Below are 17,023 nucleotides of genomic sequence, written 5' to 3'. Positions count from 1 at the left end.
ATGTGCATTCTTACCCTCAAAARGTTTTTCAGATTTAGTTTATGGACTTTATCAGTAGAAAACTATAAATACTACATATAGCCTCCTTGATGTGTGAGGAACAGAATTACATAAAGGTGCATCACTATATGCTTTTGTTATGCAGACGTATATGCAGTGATACACAYGTTTTTAAAATGACTTAATCCTGGAATAGTACTTTAATGCAACTTGAAAATGTTGACTATGTAGACATTGTATTTGCACCTTTGGGAAGCATCTGATTTTTTAGAATAAATTTAAGGTATATACAGCTTCTTATTTTGATTTCACGGTTTTCTTACTTTTTAAGCCTCTTATATTTTAGAATGGGAAAATGATATATGATTGCTTGCCACTGAAGTGGTTCATAACTAATCTATTAATCTTGTACACTTGACATAAAACTTAGTAAATTTGCTTAAGTTTTAATTTAACATTTCTATTATGAGAATTGAATGATTCAGAGGCAAAAACTACCATTCCCAGGGAAAAGCTTTTACATTTACTTTCATTCTTAATTTAGAGAACAAATTGTTTTCCATGAACAGTTAATGGGTGCGTGTGCCTCAACAACTTTCTGCTAAGTGAAGTGAAAGCTGATTTCATTGCATTTTGCAAATCATTAAAACAACATAGAAGTTCTATTTTGCTTTTTACTAGAGGTTTTTATTATACTAGCCCTTCTATTGTATCAAGTAGTTCCTTATTACATTTCTTGCATCAGAAAATTAAGTAAATAAATCCCAAATCCAAAGCAAGGTAAGCAAAGTCTATATTTGGCACACTAATAATAATTGAATAATAGATGTTTTTTGCAGACATGACCAACTGGTTTTGTTCTCTTCTGGTAAAATAGCTGCTTTGATTTGGATTCAGACAGAAGTCCTGACAGTGGATTGCTGTTCTAAGCTGTTAACGACTTCTCGTGTGCATGCATAGATTTGTGTGTTAATGYAAGACTAGCATTTTGGGTAAACAGTAACTGCTTCATATCCCTCCGGTGGTCGCATGCGAGCTCGTGCATGAGCTTCACAGTATAGTTGTCCCTCCACAAAGAAGTAGCCCTTTTGTTTCAGGTTCAGATTGCAGTCAGAGCAAACAAAACATTCTGGGTGCCGGTACTTATCACGAGCCTTCACCACAGTCCCTCTATTTGGAAAGAATAAAAAAAGAGAAAATAAAAATAAATTCATTGGAATTTTAAGTGAGAAGAAACTGCAGTATGAGAAAATATAAGTTCTAGGTGTTTATGTTAAGGCCTTTAGGTAATTCATCTGGTGGTTTGTGAACTGCTGCAAATATATTTGGAGGCTAAAAATTGATTTTGAATAAGTGCAATATAAAAAGCCATAAATATTTTGAGAACTCCATAGTTCGTTGGAAAGCCAAATCTCAGTGATAACACAGAAAGAATGGTCTAAAAAATCAAAAGGTGACAAAACAAGTTTAAAAAACATTTCCTTGCTGTGGTCTGAGCTCATTATCTGTAGGTTCAAAGTAGGCTCAGAAAGCATCCTAGAAACTCTCATTAGATTGTTAGAAGGATACTTTATGCTATTAAGCAATTTTGAGAATCTATAAACTGCATGTTACATATATACTATATGTATTATAAATTTAGTAAAAGTAACTGCTAGTTTCATTCTCTCTGTTAAACTGACTTGCAAAAGGTCCTGAGGCATCTTAACTGAAGCTTTTATGGTCCATCACTGGGACTGACTTATCTGCATTAATGTCTAAGGTTCGTGCTTATGAACATATTACATTAGAATTGTTCTAATGTCTCTGTTCTCCAGAAGCATTTTTCAGCTAGACTGAGATCATCACTTTGAAAATATTCGTTCATTTTGTGGTGGTGTTTTTTAAAATAAGTGCTTAAACTTGAGATTTTTATAACTAAAAAGGAGCAACTTACAGAATGCCATTTCCACATTTGTCACACAGTGGCACTTTCTGGGCACTTGCGGTGCCAGTAGGTATCTTTGTTACAGGTGCTTTCACACTTCTTGTACCCATGGGACGTCCATCTGAGAAGCAAAACATTTTGGAAATATTTAATTCTGATTTTAGTTATAGGCTTTCATTTATATCAACTAACAATAAAGTTACTCTGTGTAAGTTTAGTAGCATAGATCCCATGCCTTTGGACCTGCAAAGAAGATTTTGTAGCTGTACCAAAAAAGCAGGAATTATAAATAAAAAAACTCTCCATGACCAATCTGCCTTCCTTCTTCAATGCTGCCTTATGGACATCTTCTAACTAGCTACTTATCTACAGTAGGCCTTTGGTATAACAAAAGAAAGAGAAGGATTTGATTGTAACATAGCACATCAGTAAAGTTCTATTGCTGAAAAGGTTAATTCTTATTTGTGTAACTAACCCAACAGTAAATTGAGATTACATAAACTTGTCCAATGTATATCAGATTAGTGACATGATATGAATATAATATTATAGCAAAAAATAAGAAAATGTGAAACAAAATCTCACAGAAATATATATATAAAGAAATAGATTCATTTACCTCTTCTCTGGTAAAAAGATGCAAAATCTTTTTAGGTTAATTTTATTTATATTTTATTATTTCTACTCATTATAAATTAAACAAACTTGTAGCCTTTAATAATGTTCCTAATGATTTTCAAAATCCTCATAATTTGAAAGAATCGTGACTGTAAATGGCTTTGCTTTCTTCAATTWTTATTTAGAATGAAAAAAGTATTATTTATAATGAAAAGGGGATGTGTGAAACTTATCTCAGGATCTAGTTTAAATTTCTCTTTTCCAGGATGTGGGAGATAACTTTTTTTTTTTTTCCTCTCCCTCATATCATTGGTATTTACCAATTAAGTTTAAATCAGCTTTACATATTAACAGTGCTAAAATGTGAGAAGGGATTCTGAAAATGTTTTTAACGCCTCCATTTTATTCCCASAGGACATCGATAGCTATGAGGACAAGGGGAGAAAATTAGGAGGCTGGTGTATTATCTACCATAGACTTAGGCTTTCAGAATTTCTTACAGCTCTCATCTCTCTCGTTTTCTTCTCAGACTCTCTTTTCCCACACGCATACTAACAATGCTTTGAACAAAATCACCTTCTTCGGAGACTAAATTCTGGAGCACTTTAAAGGAGCCAGACTGGCGGGGTTGACTGGGCTCCTCCTGGCCRCCGTGCAGCATCCTGTACACGTCAGACTGAGGTATTGAGGTGGGAGCCGGGTCGCTGCATCATAAGGAGAAACAGCAAATAAAACAATTATCAAACATAACTTTAAAGCAGTTAGCTGTACCAGACACAGAATATGATTTCAGTAAACAAGACAATCAGTTTCTAGAACTACTGAAAGACATTTTTTCCTACCATAGCATTGCTTGTATAGTCCTCTTGTGATCAAATGCACTGAAAATAGGTAGCGTTGGAATTCTAACAAAGATAAACCTACAAACCCGAAACAGTATTTCCATAATCGCTGTTCTGGCTCTAATGGCTGCTTGAAATATGCCATGGCCTGTTGCTAAACCTCTAAGTGGTTGCATTCCTGTGATCAGCTGCTGCACTACCAGTTGGTCTTTTGTGCTATTCTGTGGTATTAAAAAATCCATTTTTGTAGCAGTTGACCTCAGCAACATGGTTAAAATCAAAGCTTATAGCTTTACATGGGATCAGCCAAAATCTAAAGAAATGAATCTTTCAGGAGAGTATCATGATGGTGTTCTCACTTCCGGTTCTATCACCAATTTGGTTCTATCACTAGTTAATACAGAGATTATCTGACTAAGATAATTAGTACTTACTTGACTTCATGGTTGAATTTCCATTGAYTCGTGAGCTTATTATTCACAAACTTTATGAAGAATGTTTCATGGTACATTAAACTGTGTTACATGTTTTGAAATAATAATAATAACATTTTGAGTAGTTGAGGGGAAGAGAAGGTGACTACAYGTACTGATGGAATACCTGAACACAAACCATCTGTAAACTTCTTACCGCCRCAGAGACTAATTAGAAAGGTCAAAATACACTGGCTTTTGGCTTTCATGGCTTTTTTCTTYTTTTTCAAGGTCGTATCCAGACTAACATGACACAGTGATAGCATCAGGAGTTTGGCAGCTAGGTTATGACTACTGTTGGTTGTGTTAATTGCTTTCATCTTCATTACTAACCATATTTCTTTGAGCCATTTTGAAACAGGTGAAGTAAACACTATTAGCTTCTATCATTACAAGCTTGTAATCTATAGAAGTTTTCTCTTTAAAATACCAATATTCTAAAAACTAAACTAACAAGCAATATAAAATTATGTTCCTAAAGCAAAAGAACTTATCAGACAGTGCTTGAAATAACATTTCAAAGTTCATAAATAATGAAGAGGAAACCCAAAACAAAAGAAACATTTCAGAGCTATACAGAGTGAATTATTAACTGTGAATATCATAGATGTTTGTGAAATSTGATTACTCTGGCCTCCAAACTTTATTTCAGAATAAAGAAAAAGCAAGTTGGATTTTTTTCTCTAATTTTTATGATTGAGGATAAATAATCACGCAATAGAGTAATATAATCATGGCAAATATTTCATGAAGTTCAGCATTGCTTTCTTGAGATCTGCATAAACTTATCTGCTTCAATGTAATGTTGATTTTTATGGTTAGTAACAGACCAAATCTGCAAGGTGCTGAAGAAGGCTCTATGGTGCCAGTGATTAATCCTTCTTAATTGAGGTGCCAATGATTAATACTTCTTATTTAAACTATTATTAGTTAGCTTTAGTTTACATTATTTACATTATAAATTATTAACTTAAATACTTTTGTAAAACAGAAAAGATGATGCAAAAGTTAAAGGAATGTGAACAGTGCTTTGAAAAAAAAAAAAAGAAGGATTAGAGTTTTAGAGTTTTCTGTTGTCTGATCTTCATCTTTATCTGCACTTTATCTTCCTACATTACCTGTTGCAYTGGACAAAATTCATAAGTCAGCTTTTGACTATTACAGCGATCAATTAGTCATACTAGAAAGTTAATAATGGCTCCTTTTGCATAAGAACTAGTGGTATGGAATGAGTTGTACTGCATCATTGTTAAATAAGTAACTAGGATCCTATTAACATCTACAAGATTTTCAGAGATTCATAACTTACATTTCAACAGTTCAAATCCTTTGGAGTTAATGCTATTGCTTTTCTTATTAATAAGTCATTAAATTGTTGTTAAATAATTACTGATTATGGTAAAAATAAAAAATAGTTGTAAATTTGAGGAGGGAATCAGCGTCTTGGAGTGATCATTTAGCTGACAGTGCAGRTAGTACCGTCAGCTTCTATAATTAGCTACAAATACAAGGTTATAGCATATGAAGTATTTATTGGTAAATACTGAAAGACTCCTTAAATACTTTGGGTTWAAAAAATCATGGATTATTTGTATTTTAATGCAAAAAAAGAAAAAGCTTCTCTGTAATCCTTTTATACATCCTCCTAGAACCAGTATAATATTAAAGCTCACAAATTTCTGTATGTTTTAAATTTCCGTATTCATAACTATGAAACATACTGCTCCAATTACCTCATTATGGGTGTTTCCCCCAGAGCTGTAGAAACTTGGCCTTGCAGTGTTTCCATGATATTGTCATCTGAGTACAACTGCATAGGTGTGTTAAACTGGGCATGTACAATCTTGACACCGGGAAGCTCCATTTCCAGGGGAATGTTAGGGGCCATCTTAGACACGGCTTTCAGCTCCGTGGGGCAGATGGAGCTAACAGTGCTAATGGAGGAGGGGGTGCTGCGCCCACTGCCACAGTCAATCCCCGAAGGAGTGCTGCATCCACTGGGTTAATAGGCAGGTTACCGAGCCGGGTGCAGCGCATTCCCGATTATACACAAGAGAGAGGAGAGGAAAGGAAGATGGTGATGTTAACAAAGCTGAAAACATATACACACTACAGAACAGAGAAAGAGCAAAAGTGTACAAAACAGAGAAAAGCAAAAGTATGTTTATTCACTAAAAGTACTTTCTCGTAAAAAGTATCAGTGTCAATTATAAATGATTCTTTAAAATTCTGGTATGTATTTTATCAAAGACAATTCAGAAGAGAAGATTATGTTGTACTTTTAGTGCTAGATTTCCTTAGAGGGTTAATTAAGTCTCTCCGAAGCTCTTTGTTCTAGATGAGTAATTCTTAACATATCCCAGTGGGAAAAATGAGTTTGTGAGTTGTCTGTACCAGTGACAATAAACATATGCGGTACTAGAATCCTAAACATACCAGTCCTGTACCTCACAAGCCATCTCAGTGCATAGTTGAAGAGGCTTCTAAAAAGCAGTGCAGAATTATATGTTTGACTTTTACTAGATTTCTTAAAATTCACAGTAAAGTATTTCTTAATCTTGTAAAGTTAGCTTAACAATTTGTTTAGAATTTTTAAGTATTTGTTGTTTTAAGCATTTTTGAATTTATAAAAAGAAAATGTTAGAATAAACAGTCATACTTTTGCATTCCTAAATTACAGTGTTTCCAATAGAATGTAAAGTGGCCCTTCACAAGAACAATGAGTGTAATTAGAGAACTCATTTTGGGCAGACCTTTTTAAGGTCTTTTGAAGGCTTTTGAAGTTGATATCTCAATATTTTAAAGCATTTTATATATAATAAAGGATGTACCCTTTTRGAAAAATAGCAATGTTACCCTACATACTGGAGTTACTACACACCAATTTAATATTTCTGAAAAAGAACTCATAAAATAATGTTATGACCCTCCATGAAGATCCAAGTCTTTTTCAGTGTTACTGTTTTGAACACTTGACTCTACAGCATCTCAGAGGCTTTCTTCATTCAGAGATATTTGTTTCCTGTAACTATAAAAATGCATAAAGCAGCCTTTTTACAGTCATATTCAGAGTTACAGGATGATATATGACTTAACCCTTTTGCTCCAACCTGCATACTATGGTTGCAGTTGGTTCTTCCCAAGGTAATCGGTACYGCGTAAACCAGGGAGAATCCTATATTATACAGTTTGATAATACAGTATGATCACTTCCAGTAGTCCTTCTGAGTAGACTCCCACTCAGGGGAATCAAGTTCTCCCTTTGATTCACCAGGGAATTTGTGTAGAACCACTTTCTCAAAAATGTAAGGGGAAATACATCCTCTGTCATCAAAGATAGATCAGAAGAAAGTTAATTCTAGAGAAGACAACCAGATCCTAAACCAAGCATACAGTTCTATTTCTTCACCAAGCATAAGCCAGCTAAAAAGAGAACACAGAGCAATTTGCACATATATAGGCTTTTTTTTTTTTCTAAAATGAAGACCACCCTTAGATCCAGTAAAATAAGTTTTGTCAGTGCCGATAGTGTTAGTAAGTGGAAAATAGTAGGAAAAAAATAGAAAAGGCATAACCGCTGTGGTCAGCAGCCAAGCAATGTTAAGCAGAGTAAGGTATAAATAAGATATAATAATGTATAAAACTGCCACATACTTTTGACAGAATAAAATCTAAAATTGTCACTAATACCAACTCTGTTAGTTCAGTCCCAATGTCCATTRTAAGGTCTTCTTTTAGTGAAAATCTTATTTTCATCTGGCCTTGGCTGTCCTACGGAGACATTTAGTCAAGGTGGAGGTTTGTTTTTTACTGTCTTTAACAGAGGATATACAAAAAGGCAGGCAGGTGAAAAGAGAATGGGCAAACAGTGACAACTACAGCTTTGCAGATKTAGTGTTCTTCCTTGGAGATGTGGGAACTCCTAAGTACAGATTGTTCCAATGTCAGAGCACCTTGTAGATCACACCTAACTAAGGTTCTGAAAGTTTCTGCACTTCTGTCAGGTAACTTTTTGCCATTTTTTCCCTACTGGAAAGTGACCATCTACTTACATATTTTCACTGAAATACTGTGCACCTATAAGAGGCATTAGGTGTTGACCTACCCATTTGTACCTAATGGTCCAAAATGCAAGTCAGTACCTGTAGCTGTCACCCCAAGTTAGAGGACATGTGTCGTAATCAGGCTGCTAGGAGACACAGGTGCTCTTTCTTCACTGAGAAACTGCACTGTTAATTCTTCTCAACAGATGGAGACCCTACGCAGCTGTTACAGTCTCTTTATCACACAGGTGCTTGAAACATGTAATACATTTCACAAAAACTCTGTGTGAGATTGTCCATTGTACATGAAAATCAATTATCATCCTGGTTTTTTGAACCAGTTCATCAGACTTAAATTAGTGTAACAACTTCAGACATTTGGAACCTTCAGCATGACTTGCAGAGCACTGAACCCCCGAGTAAAAACGGTAATTGCTAGAAAAGATAAAAGATACCATCTTAATATATTGGATCACTCAAGCACTGTTGAGCCTGCTTGCCTTTTTAGCCATAGAGATTGCATTGTTTTCCCCTCTAAGACTTTAAAAATATCACTATGTTAGGTATTTCATTCCCAGTTACGAAAGAGGAAAATTACACTAAACAGATGGACATAAGTGTGTAAGATTTTCTTCATTTGAGAACTTTGCATACCTGTGGCATCAGGTAGTACTGCAATTTTAGGCCTGCATCACCTTGCTGTCTGAACAAAGGAGCCTGCTGAAGAGTAAACTTGGCAACCTCTGCATAGTTAGATGATAACTGATGTAACCAGCTAATCTTTTGTTTAGCATATTAACAAATTATCTATATTCCCACTTGGACAGAAGAATTTTTAGTTCCATAGTTTTCAAAATATGTAATATCCAGTGCTGCACTGTAGTGTAAAATGAATCAATTTATTTCCGACTTGTATCAGTATAAATGAGATTAGAATCAGGACCTGGTTTCTTTTGGAAAGAGAATTTTGAATTTCAAGCCTGATCTCTGCAAATCAACAATTTTCTTCATTAGGACTTCAGGATTTCATTATATAGTACTACGAGCTGATTTCAAGTGCATCCATATTCTTTATTAATATGATGTGTGAGTATCCATTAAAAAATAACACCATGCATCCAAAGCCAACACAGCACTCAGAGCTTATAACCTGCTTCGGCCTGAGACTATGAAAGGTTTGGGCCGAGTATTGTGCTTGTGTTCAAAGTAGTTCATATCCTGAAAAGAAAAGAGGATTAAAATAACTTCCTTCAGTCTATATAAATGCTTATTTCTAGACAAAAATTAGTTTCCAAATTTGGAAAATAGAAAACATGAAGTAATCATGTTTACTTTTTTTACATTCCTGGCCTCAAAATATAGTCACTTTGGTATTTAGAGACTCCAAGTGTAAGAGGGAAGTGTGAAACAGAGTCTTGCAGCCTAATTCAGAGAGCAAATTTTARCTACCTGAAGAGCTGCCACCACACAGCTGAATGTATCATTTTCAGTGTTGGAAAAAAAAATCTTCATTGATCACCAGATTTGGAGACTCGATTAGCCCCCTGATTATCAGCAAACAGCAAGAGCTGGACTTTTTAACTGAAAACAAAACAATGCTATTAGCACAAATGAGCATGTAATATAAGTAAACACCAGTACTCACTTGGGAGATATGAGCCCCCTCAGTTGTCCGTGAAGAGCATCTTGTATATTGCCCGATGAATAGAGCCCAATTGGAGAGTTATAGGAGGAGCTCACTACCTGTCTTTTGGCATCAATATTTGCTGCTGCAACAAAAGGCTGGGCCCTTCTGTTGTGAGCTGTACCAATAGGCTTGAATTCCTGTACACAATAGGCAGACAAAATACACAAAGCTACAATGCACACCAAAGCTGGCAATGAGTAAAACTGACAACATCAGTTAATCTCTGTTAATCTCTGCATTTTTCTACTTTTGCGACTCTGTTATATTTGAACTGGTGCAAGCATACTATACCTTTTCCGTTGATTTTCTATATGCTATGTAAGCCATATGCATTCAGAGATTATTATTTTTCAGCCTCAGGACAAAAAAAAAAAGGCCTTCTGTATTTGTAAACAAATTTTAGTAATTTAGCAGGAAATTTAAGAGGTGAATACTGTAAGAACCTGTTGTAGGAACACTGCTCAGTAGTTTATTCTTACAGAAACATTTCATATATAGTTAGCTTAATTGCTTCCCTTTATGGTTCTGTTTCCGCTGTTTTGTCATACATTGATGGACATTTAGCAGCAGTAGTCTTGAACAGACTTCAGATTGATGCCATCTTTCTGAAGTGATTRAGTACTTGAGGTTTATCTATGCATTAAGAATTGTGATGCTGCATAATTCAATGATAATATAAAAATCATTGTAAAAAAATAAACCCAGAAATGGATAAATGGGAAATAATTCTGCCTATCTTTTTTTTCCCCCCTCTGGTTTTATTTATTATTGGTCCAGATCATTTCCTCCAGTTGGGGAATGTGTAGAGATCAGATCTGGAAACAAAGTCTCCAATGTCATTTCAGATAGCTTCCTGTCTTCTTCATGGATGACAGGCAAGAGTTTTGTCTGTATTAACACATTCTCATGTTGGGCACATTGGGGACAGACACCTTAGTTTAGACGGACCTTAACTGATAAGGTCACTAATCCACAATGGTACAGCCTGTGAGAGGAACGGTACTGTCACCTGCTGAGCAGCTTCTGTGGTTCTTACAGAAAAAAAAAAAATATATATATATATGTATGTATATATATATAAATTTGAATACTCAAATCCTCAGAATAAAAGATAGTAAGATTAGACAAATGTGCACATATTTTTGACATCTGCAGGTTTTTATTAACTCCTCAAAGCTTTATTTCYTTTTTCAGACAAGATTAAGTCTCTGTTCAAAGTTTTGGTGAACAATTGAAAAATCAGCTGTGAAATCCTGAATGTGATTCACGCCTTATGCTTTCATTTAAAACAACAGTTTCAGAAATACTTTTTTTTTAAGAGACCACAGAAAAGTCATGGTTATATAGGATGTGCAACCAGAAAATGCATACAGCAAAAGCACTTCTACCAAATTGAGATGTTTAGCAGCAGTGCACTAGCACAGAATACAGAAGCAGCAGTTGGGTAAACGAGCACAATGATTTCACTTGCAGTCCTTTGTTTCTGTCTGGCAGAACTGGGCTGCAGCTGACCAAGGATATTAGTACATGGAGATGATTACTACAGTTTAGCATCAGGTCTGCTTTATGAAAAATATTAATCTCTAAGGATTTTAAGTTAATTTATGTATGCAAGGTAAATGTGTGATACAAAACAAAACCAACTGTGAACACTGTCGTTTCATCCCCTTTTTATTTCTTGATAGATGAACGGCACAGAAGACATGTGGCAAGTTTACAATTTTAAATTGTGAGACAAGAATTTGCAGTTAGTTAGGCTTAAATTCTATTTTCTTTTTAGTTTGTCTATTCATATAAAATGTCACCGACAGAACATACAGCAGCAAAAATAGTCCAGCTCTTGTGTTTATTGGATGCGATAAAATCAATGAAAATTCCTCCTTTAGTTCAAAAATTAAGCAAAAAAAAAAAAAAAAAAAAAAAAAGGAATGCAATTCAAATTCTTAATCAGGAATATTAGTGAATTACAGTATTTAATTTCTTATTTTTTTATAGCAGACAGGTGTCCTTTTTGCAGGGCTAAATACCTTTTTCATTGATAGAGGCATGAGAACTAGAACGACTGTAGCCCCCAGAAGTCTGAGGCAGCAGCCCACTGTGTATGAATGCAGCAAGGACCATATRTTGATCACCATGGGGGTAATGGGCATGGCGGTACAGGACGTTTACATTTGGTAGGTATCGCATCACTGACGGATTTTATCTCTGAATGCTGTTCTGGAAGAGGGGAAAGGTCCTCAAAGCTAATTAGTACATTCATTTTTCAAAGCTTGATTGTAAGCAGTACTGTAGTATACGTTTGTTTTGTATAATAGAAATATTTTTTGTTTATATGTTAACTGCCTTATGTATATTTATATTATTTACAGTATATTTATATCTCTAAGGAAAGTATAGTGGCTTCCTTGGTCAAATCTTTAATCATACCAACCAACCAACCAACCAAATTGAAGACTAAGAAAATGAATTAGATAGTTACTGTGATCAAAACAAATTCATTCATTTCATATGAGGKTAAAAGCAGATAGTAAATGGGAAAAAAATCTACAGATTGCAACATTGTTTTGTACTTACAAAAAGTTATTATGTTAAAGTTATTAAAGTTATAATGCAGGGTTCTTTTAAAAATGGGCATAAARTTTGTCATTTAGACAGATATATTTCCTCTTCCTATTTATACTGAGATCCTTACTTTCTAAATTGTTTTGCTATAGAAAATAATGCATCAGTTACACTGCAAGCAATTTATTATTTCCTATCATGTATCCATGACACTGTAGTTTGTTAAAGACTAACAAAATTAGGTGGCTATTTTTTAATGCAGAATTCCATAAGGAGCTTTTGGGAGTGGTTTTCAGTCTGCATTTACTGCTTTATGTTATATACTAGAACTGGAACGTGGAACTCATGTTCCATGTTGGATTGTTACTGGAGGAAAAAGTTATATAAGGCTATATATTTCTACAGAAATTTGCCTTGTTGTTTATCACAGTGATTTTTAGATTGGGAGGAAAAGGTAGATTTGGAGCATTGCAATGCCATATTCATGTTTGGGAGTGCATCTGCGAGAACAGATTGGTGGCATTATTCACTACACAGAATTTGTTGAAAAAGTATCCTCTCTTAAATTTAACCTGGGGTGGTATGCTAATCTACCATGAATAAACACTTTAGCATACTTGCTTTGATCCTGGCCTCTCTTGCCACCCCTCTTGAGAATACAGCAAACACTCTTGGAGGGTAAGGAAGAAACGGCAGAGGAGTGAAGCTCCAGGTGCAGTTACCAAGCTGCTGTCTGCTCATGATATAGAAACTGCTGGGAGCTTTGTGCAAGGCTCTGCATGTGAGGTTGAGGAGGGAGGAGAATTTAAGTTTGTTGGATTTGCCCAGCTCGTGTAAAAGGAATAAGCTTTTGCTATAAAAAACATGGATACATTTTCATAACTTTTAGTGTTGTGCTGTAATATCAGAATGTATGGATGTGAAGAGAAGCAGCAGTGATAGACCTCTCTCTAACTAACATCAACAAGATTTGGGGATGTCATAGGCACATAACTTTAGAATTTGACACTAAAGTCCAGTTTGAAGACCTTTCTAATATGCTGATGAATTCTCTAAAAGAGATAAAGTGACTTAAATAATATTTGAATGAAAGGAGGTATTTTCATAACAAAACTGTGTGATACATCTTATTTTAAAGAAAAATGAGAATGTGGTGTGATTTGTTAGATTTTTCTTTTTCTTTTCCTCAGAAAAATTAAAAACATCAAGTAAAACAATGTATATATAGTATATTTTATGACTCACATTAGCTTAAACTGGCAGATGGTGGATGAAATGCTATCCAAAGTTTTAATGACTATGAGTGAGATCATTTAGAGTGGGGAAAAGAAAACAAATTGAGATGGATAATTTAGTTATAAGAATTCGTACCTGTGGTTCAGCTTCCAAATTTATCTTGAAGGGGTGTGCTTTGCCATCTTCTGATACTTGTGGAGACCATAATTTAGTTTCTGTCCTACAGAAGAAAGCAGTAAAAAAAAAAAAAAAAAAAAAAAAAAAAAAAAAAAAAAAAAAAAAAAGTAAAATAAAATGCAGTTTGTTCTATAGGCTTAAAAATTCTTTAACAAAATATATTGTGTACTATAGTTAACTAACATTGGAAAATGTGTATTTTTAAAGATGTAGAAACATCAGGAATTAATATCTGTTGTTACTACTTACTTCTCAGTACTTTAGAATAATAAGTGATTAAATTAATAATAATAAACAAGATTTTTTTAATGCAATTCTAACATTCATTTGGGGTCTGCTTTTCAAAGTAAGGGGAGTGCAGTTCTACCTATAAAGTGAATATTCAATAGAAGTAGCACAGGTGATTCTTTAAGTTTGAGTAACGTCAGTTACAATTTTGGTTTTGTTGTCAGTGGGAAGTTTTGCAATTCATTTTAAACTCATGTATTTATTTGTGAAATGTAAAAAATAATGTAAAAAGTAGTATAGTGTGTTCACAGTAGTGCTGTTGGTTATGTAAGTATCAATATTTAATTTTTTAAATATGCAAATGTTTCATATGCAGAGTTATACTTACCTTACTTTGAAAATTCTTTCCTGAGAGAGTTGCTAAATGATATATATCAACTTGCAATAGAACCTGGAATCAAATATAGAAATTTCTGAACCTACCTCTGGGCTCTAGTAATTAAATAATGCTCTTTAAAAAAAAAAATCCTTATTTGGAAAGAAATAGGGTAGTCAGTTGTAATAAAATGCCATGGCTAACTGAGGGCCTCCGGTAGGTCAGAGCTGGTTGCTTGTTGGAGCCAGCTGGGAAGCATGATGGATGATTTAGATTAAAGGTGGAGCAAAGTCCCGTAGGAAATGGAGTGATGCAGGTTGTTTCTCTTGGTGGCTTTAGYGGAGAGGAAGAAAAGCAAAAATATCTGGATTGTGGTAAGTCAGAGATTTGGTGTATGTTGCTTTGCAAATCTTTTATTTGATGAAATGCATTTTTCCTATAGAAATGCGCTTTAAAAAAGTCCTGAAAGCCTGATGAGGTGTTGTTTCCCTTAACTGGGAAGATAATGCTTAGTAGCTCTGCCTGTTCCTGTGAGGGAGCTTTGCTCACAGAGAAATGCACATGGGTGGCTGGTTGAGGTTTTGATTGTGGCACTTCTCAGAGTTTTAGCTGACAAGCACTTGAAGAGTTACTTGTTCACAGAAAACCAAGGTACGGTTTGTGAAGTCAGTAGAAGCAGTAGGTGGTGTGAAACTTGTGGTATATGTAGTGAGGGAAGCCTAAGGGAAGCTGCTCCTGTGCCTGAAGAAACAAGTGACTAGAGACTCTAGCCTGATCTGCAGCTGGTGAAGTGAATCTTTATATGTGTTATTTAAAAGGCTTTGCATGGTTTTCTAAACAATTTTGAACAGTTACTTTGCTTAGCTAGGTCACATCTTCTCTCAGTAGTGAGCAGATATGTGCATGTATACATACCTCTCAATTTTCAAACAAAGCTGGTGGACGGCTGCTTTGATTTTCTCTTGGGCATCGTTATGCGTCATGTTTTCTGTGCTTTGGCCATCAATAGCCACAATAGTGTCACCAGGGCACAGGTTGGCAGCTGAAGCCTTGCCTCCAGGTGTAATCTGGAGGAGAAAAAAAAAAAAAACCTTCTTAAGCACCATATATACATTAAAAATCTGATAGAAAAAAAAAAAAAAGAACTTTACCAGACTTCCCTGTTTTCTGTGGGATTGTGGGGAAAGACAGGCCTATGAAAAACTGTGACTACTCATAAGAAACCAAATTCATAATTTTGCTAGTCTCTCTATAGTTCAATTTTCAACTCATCATTTAAATACTTTGTACATAGTTTGTAAATACTTTGTACATCATAGTTTCAAACTGGATTAAAATTACCTTCACATTTTTGCATTAAATAGTTTATGCCTGTTTTCTGTATTTACTGTAACTTGTCTTTGTTCCTTCCTAGTCTCTATTGGATAATTTACTTGTTAAAAGCAGGTAAATTCTCCCTTGCAACTTTGTATGCTAACAGAATAGCACGCTTGGGGCAGTTACACTACTGAGTGTTCACATAGGTGATGTCCTATTGACTGCACGCAATGGAAAGCAACTTGTGATTTTACAGCACTTAAAGGAACCGTAACAGCCCTTAGTGTATTTCCCATTGTTCTGGCCTCTTGTGTTCTATTTTTGAGTAATAGCTATGGTAATACCAAAGCTACATTGTGCTCTTTACAAGTACTGATCCCAGATTCTGGGCTCCTGGAAGTACCAAGTCCCATTCCTCTTGGAAACATAATGAAAATGGTGATATTTACAGAAAGAGCCCTAAGCTTATCTCTCTGTGCTTTTTATCTATTTATTACGTAGTTGCTTATCTACTATATCACAGTTAAAATAATTGAAGTGGTTATTTCAGAACAGAAATAAAGTTTCACTGTAGAGAGGCCATGATCTTGGCTGCTAGTTAAGCCTGTTCTAGAAATCTTTACTTGGCATCATCTGACTTCCTCTACTGTCTCATTGTTTAAAYGAGCCATTGGTTTTTGAGTGGGATTCAATCCTCTGCTGTAGGCACCTATTGCTGTTTTAGGTGACCTTGAGCAACCAAGAMAAAAACATGAAAAGAATGGACATAGCACAAGAGTTTCTGGAATTCAGCCTGTCTGGAACAGCAGAGGGGGACAGGTTGGTGCATCTAAAAATAACCTTAACTGCTTATGGTTAAGCAAACAGATCCCAGTGTGAAGTAGCCACGTGTGATTACTGGCTTAAGGGAGCAGCACTTTTGGGGTTGGTTGGTTGGTTTTTGTTTTGTGTAAAAGTCTGCCATGTGTGAATTTAAATGTATGGAACAGAGTTAATTTCACTGCGTGGTCTGTGAAAGTCAAAGCAAGTAGTGTCTGAGTGATTAAAAGCAACAAAGTGTTTCAGAAGACTAAGAAATATCATATGGGATAAGCTGCCCAATGTGTCTTCAGTATGTTGTGAACCCCAGCTRTGCTGAATGGATTGGTCTGCATTGCCTGTGCGGGTGTCAGCGCTGACTGTTAGCATTTAAAAAAGAGGGAAAAAAAGATAGAGATGATATTTGTTTTCCCTGTATCAAACTGCAGGGCACGTGCTATTACCAAGTCAGTTAAGGGAACTTTCTGAGTTGGTACTTTTGGCCAGTTGTAGGCTTTTGCCTTCTRTTCACCAAAAAGATGCATGTAGTGTTAAGGTACCTGAACAATCTGTTTGAGTATGGACTAGAGAAGTTGCTTGTAAATTCTAAATCTGGAGGCTCTGAAATTATCTGCTTCTCAGACTTTTAACAGCTGTGAGTGTAAATGAGCTACCCCGAGACCACTTACACAGCTGTAATAACGAAGGGGCAGAGTTACAGTCTTGCCTGTTGCTGTAA

The 17,023-nt window shown here is 35.2% G+C and overlaps 1 protein-coding gene and 1 long non-coding RNA gene across 3 annotated transcripts in view; one reads left to right on the top strand and one right to left on the bottom strand.

Annotated features, from left to right (window-relative positions):
- PDLIM3 (PDZ and LIM domain 3) overlaps positions 1-17,023 on the bottom strand; it is a 19,981-nt gene continuing 2,958 nt past the window's right edge. Inside the window, exons 2-8 of one of the 2 annotated variants that reach the window (XM_026033601.1) lie at positions 15,085-15,236; positions 13,524-13,608; positions 9,054-9,121; positions 5,594-5,857; positions 3,122-3,249; positions 1,937-2,048; positions 1-1,170 (exon numbers count right to left, since the gene is read on the bottom strand). In XM_026033601.1, the coding sequence (XP_025889386.1) occupies positions 981-1,170; positions 1,937-2,048; positions 3,122-3,249; positions 5,594-5,857; positions 9,054-9,121; positions 13,524-13,608; positions 15,085-15,236 (999 nt within the window). In that variant the 3' untranslated portion in view covers positions 1-980. Of the gene's footprint in view, positions 1,171-1,936; positions 2,049-3,121; positions 3,250-5,593; positions 5,858-9,053; positions 9,122-9,548; positions 9,728-13,523; positions 13,609-15,084; positions 15,237-17,023 lie in introns of both variants that reach the window. The other variant, XM_026033602.1, reaches the window with a different exon arrangement.
- Positions 14,495-17,023, top strand: part of LOC112942625 — a 27,498-nt gene continuing 24,969 nt past the window's right edge. The window contains exon 1 of the long non-coding RNA XR_003248418.1: positions 14,495-14,543. This is a non-coding gene — a long non-coding RNA (uncharacterized LOC112942625). The remainder of the gene's footprint in view (positions 14,544-17,023) is intronic.

Source organism: Nothoprocta perdicaria, unplaced genomic scaffold (genome assembly GCF_003342845.1).
Source record: "Nothoprocta perdicaria isolate Ctin4 unplaced genomic scaffold, notPer1 scaffold_13, whole genome shotgun sequence".
Lineage (NCBI taxonomy): Eukaryota > Metazoa > Chordata > Aves > Tinamiformes > Tinamidae > Nothoprocta > Nothoprocta perdicaria.
This window is presented reverse-complemented; position numbering and strand designations above follow the sequence as displayed.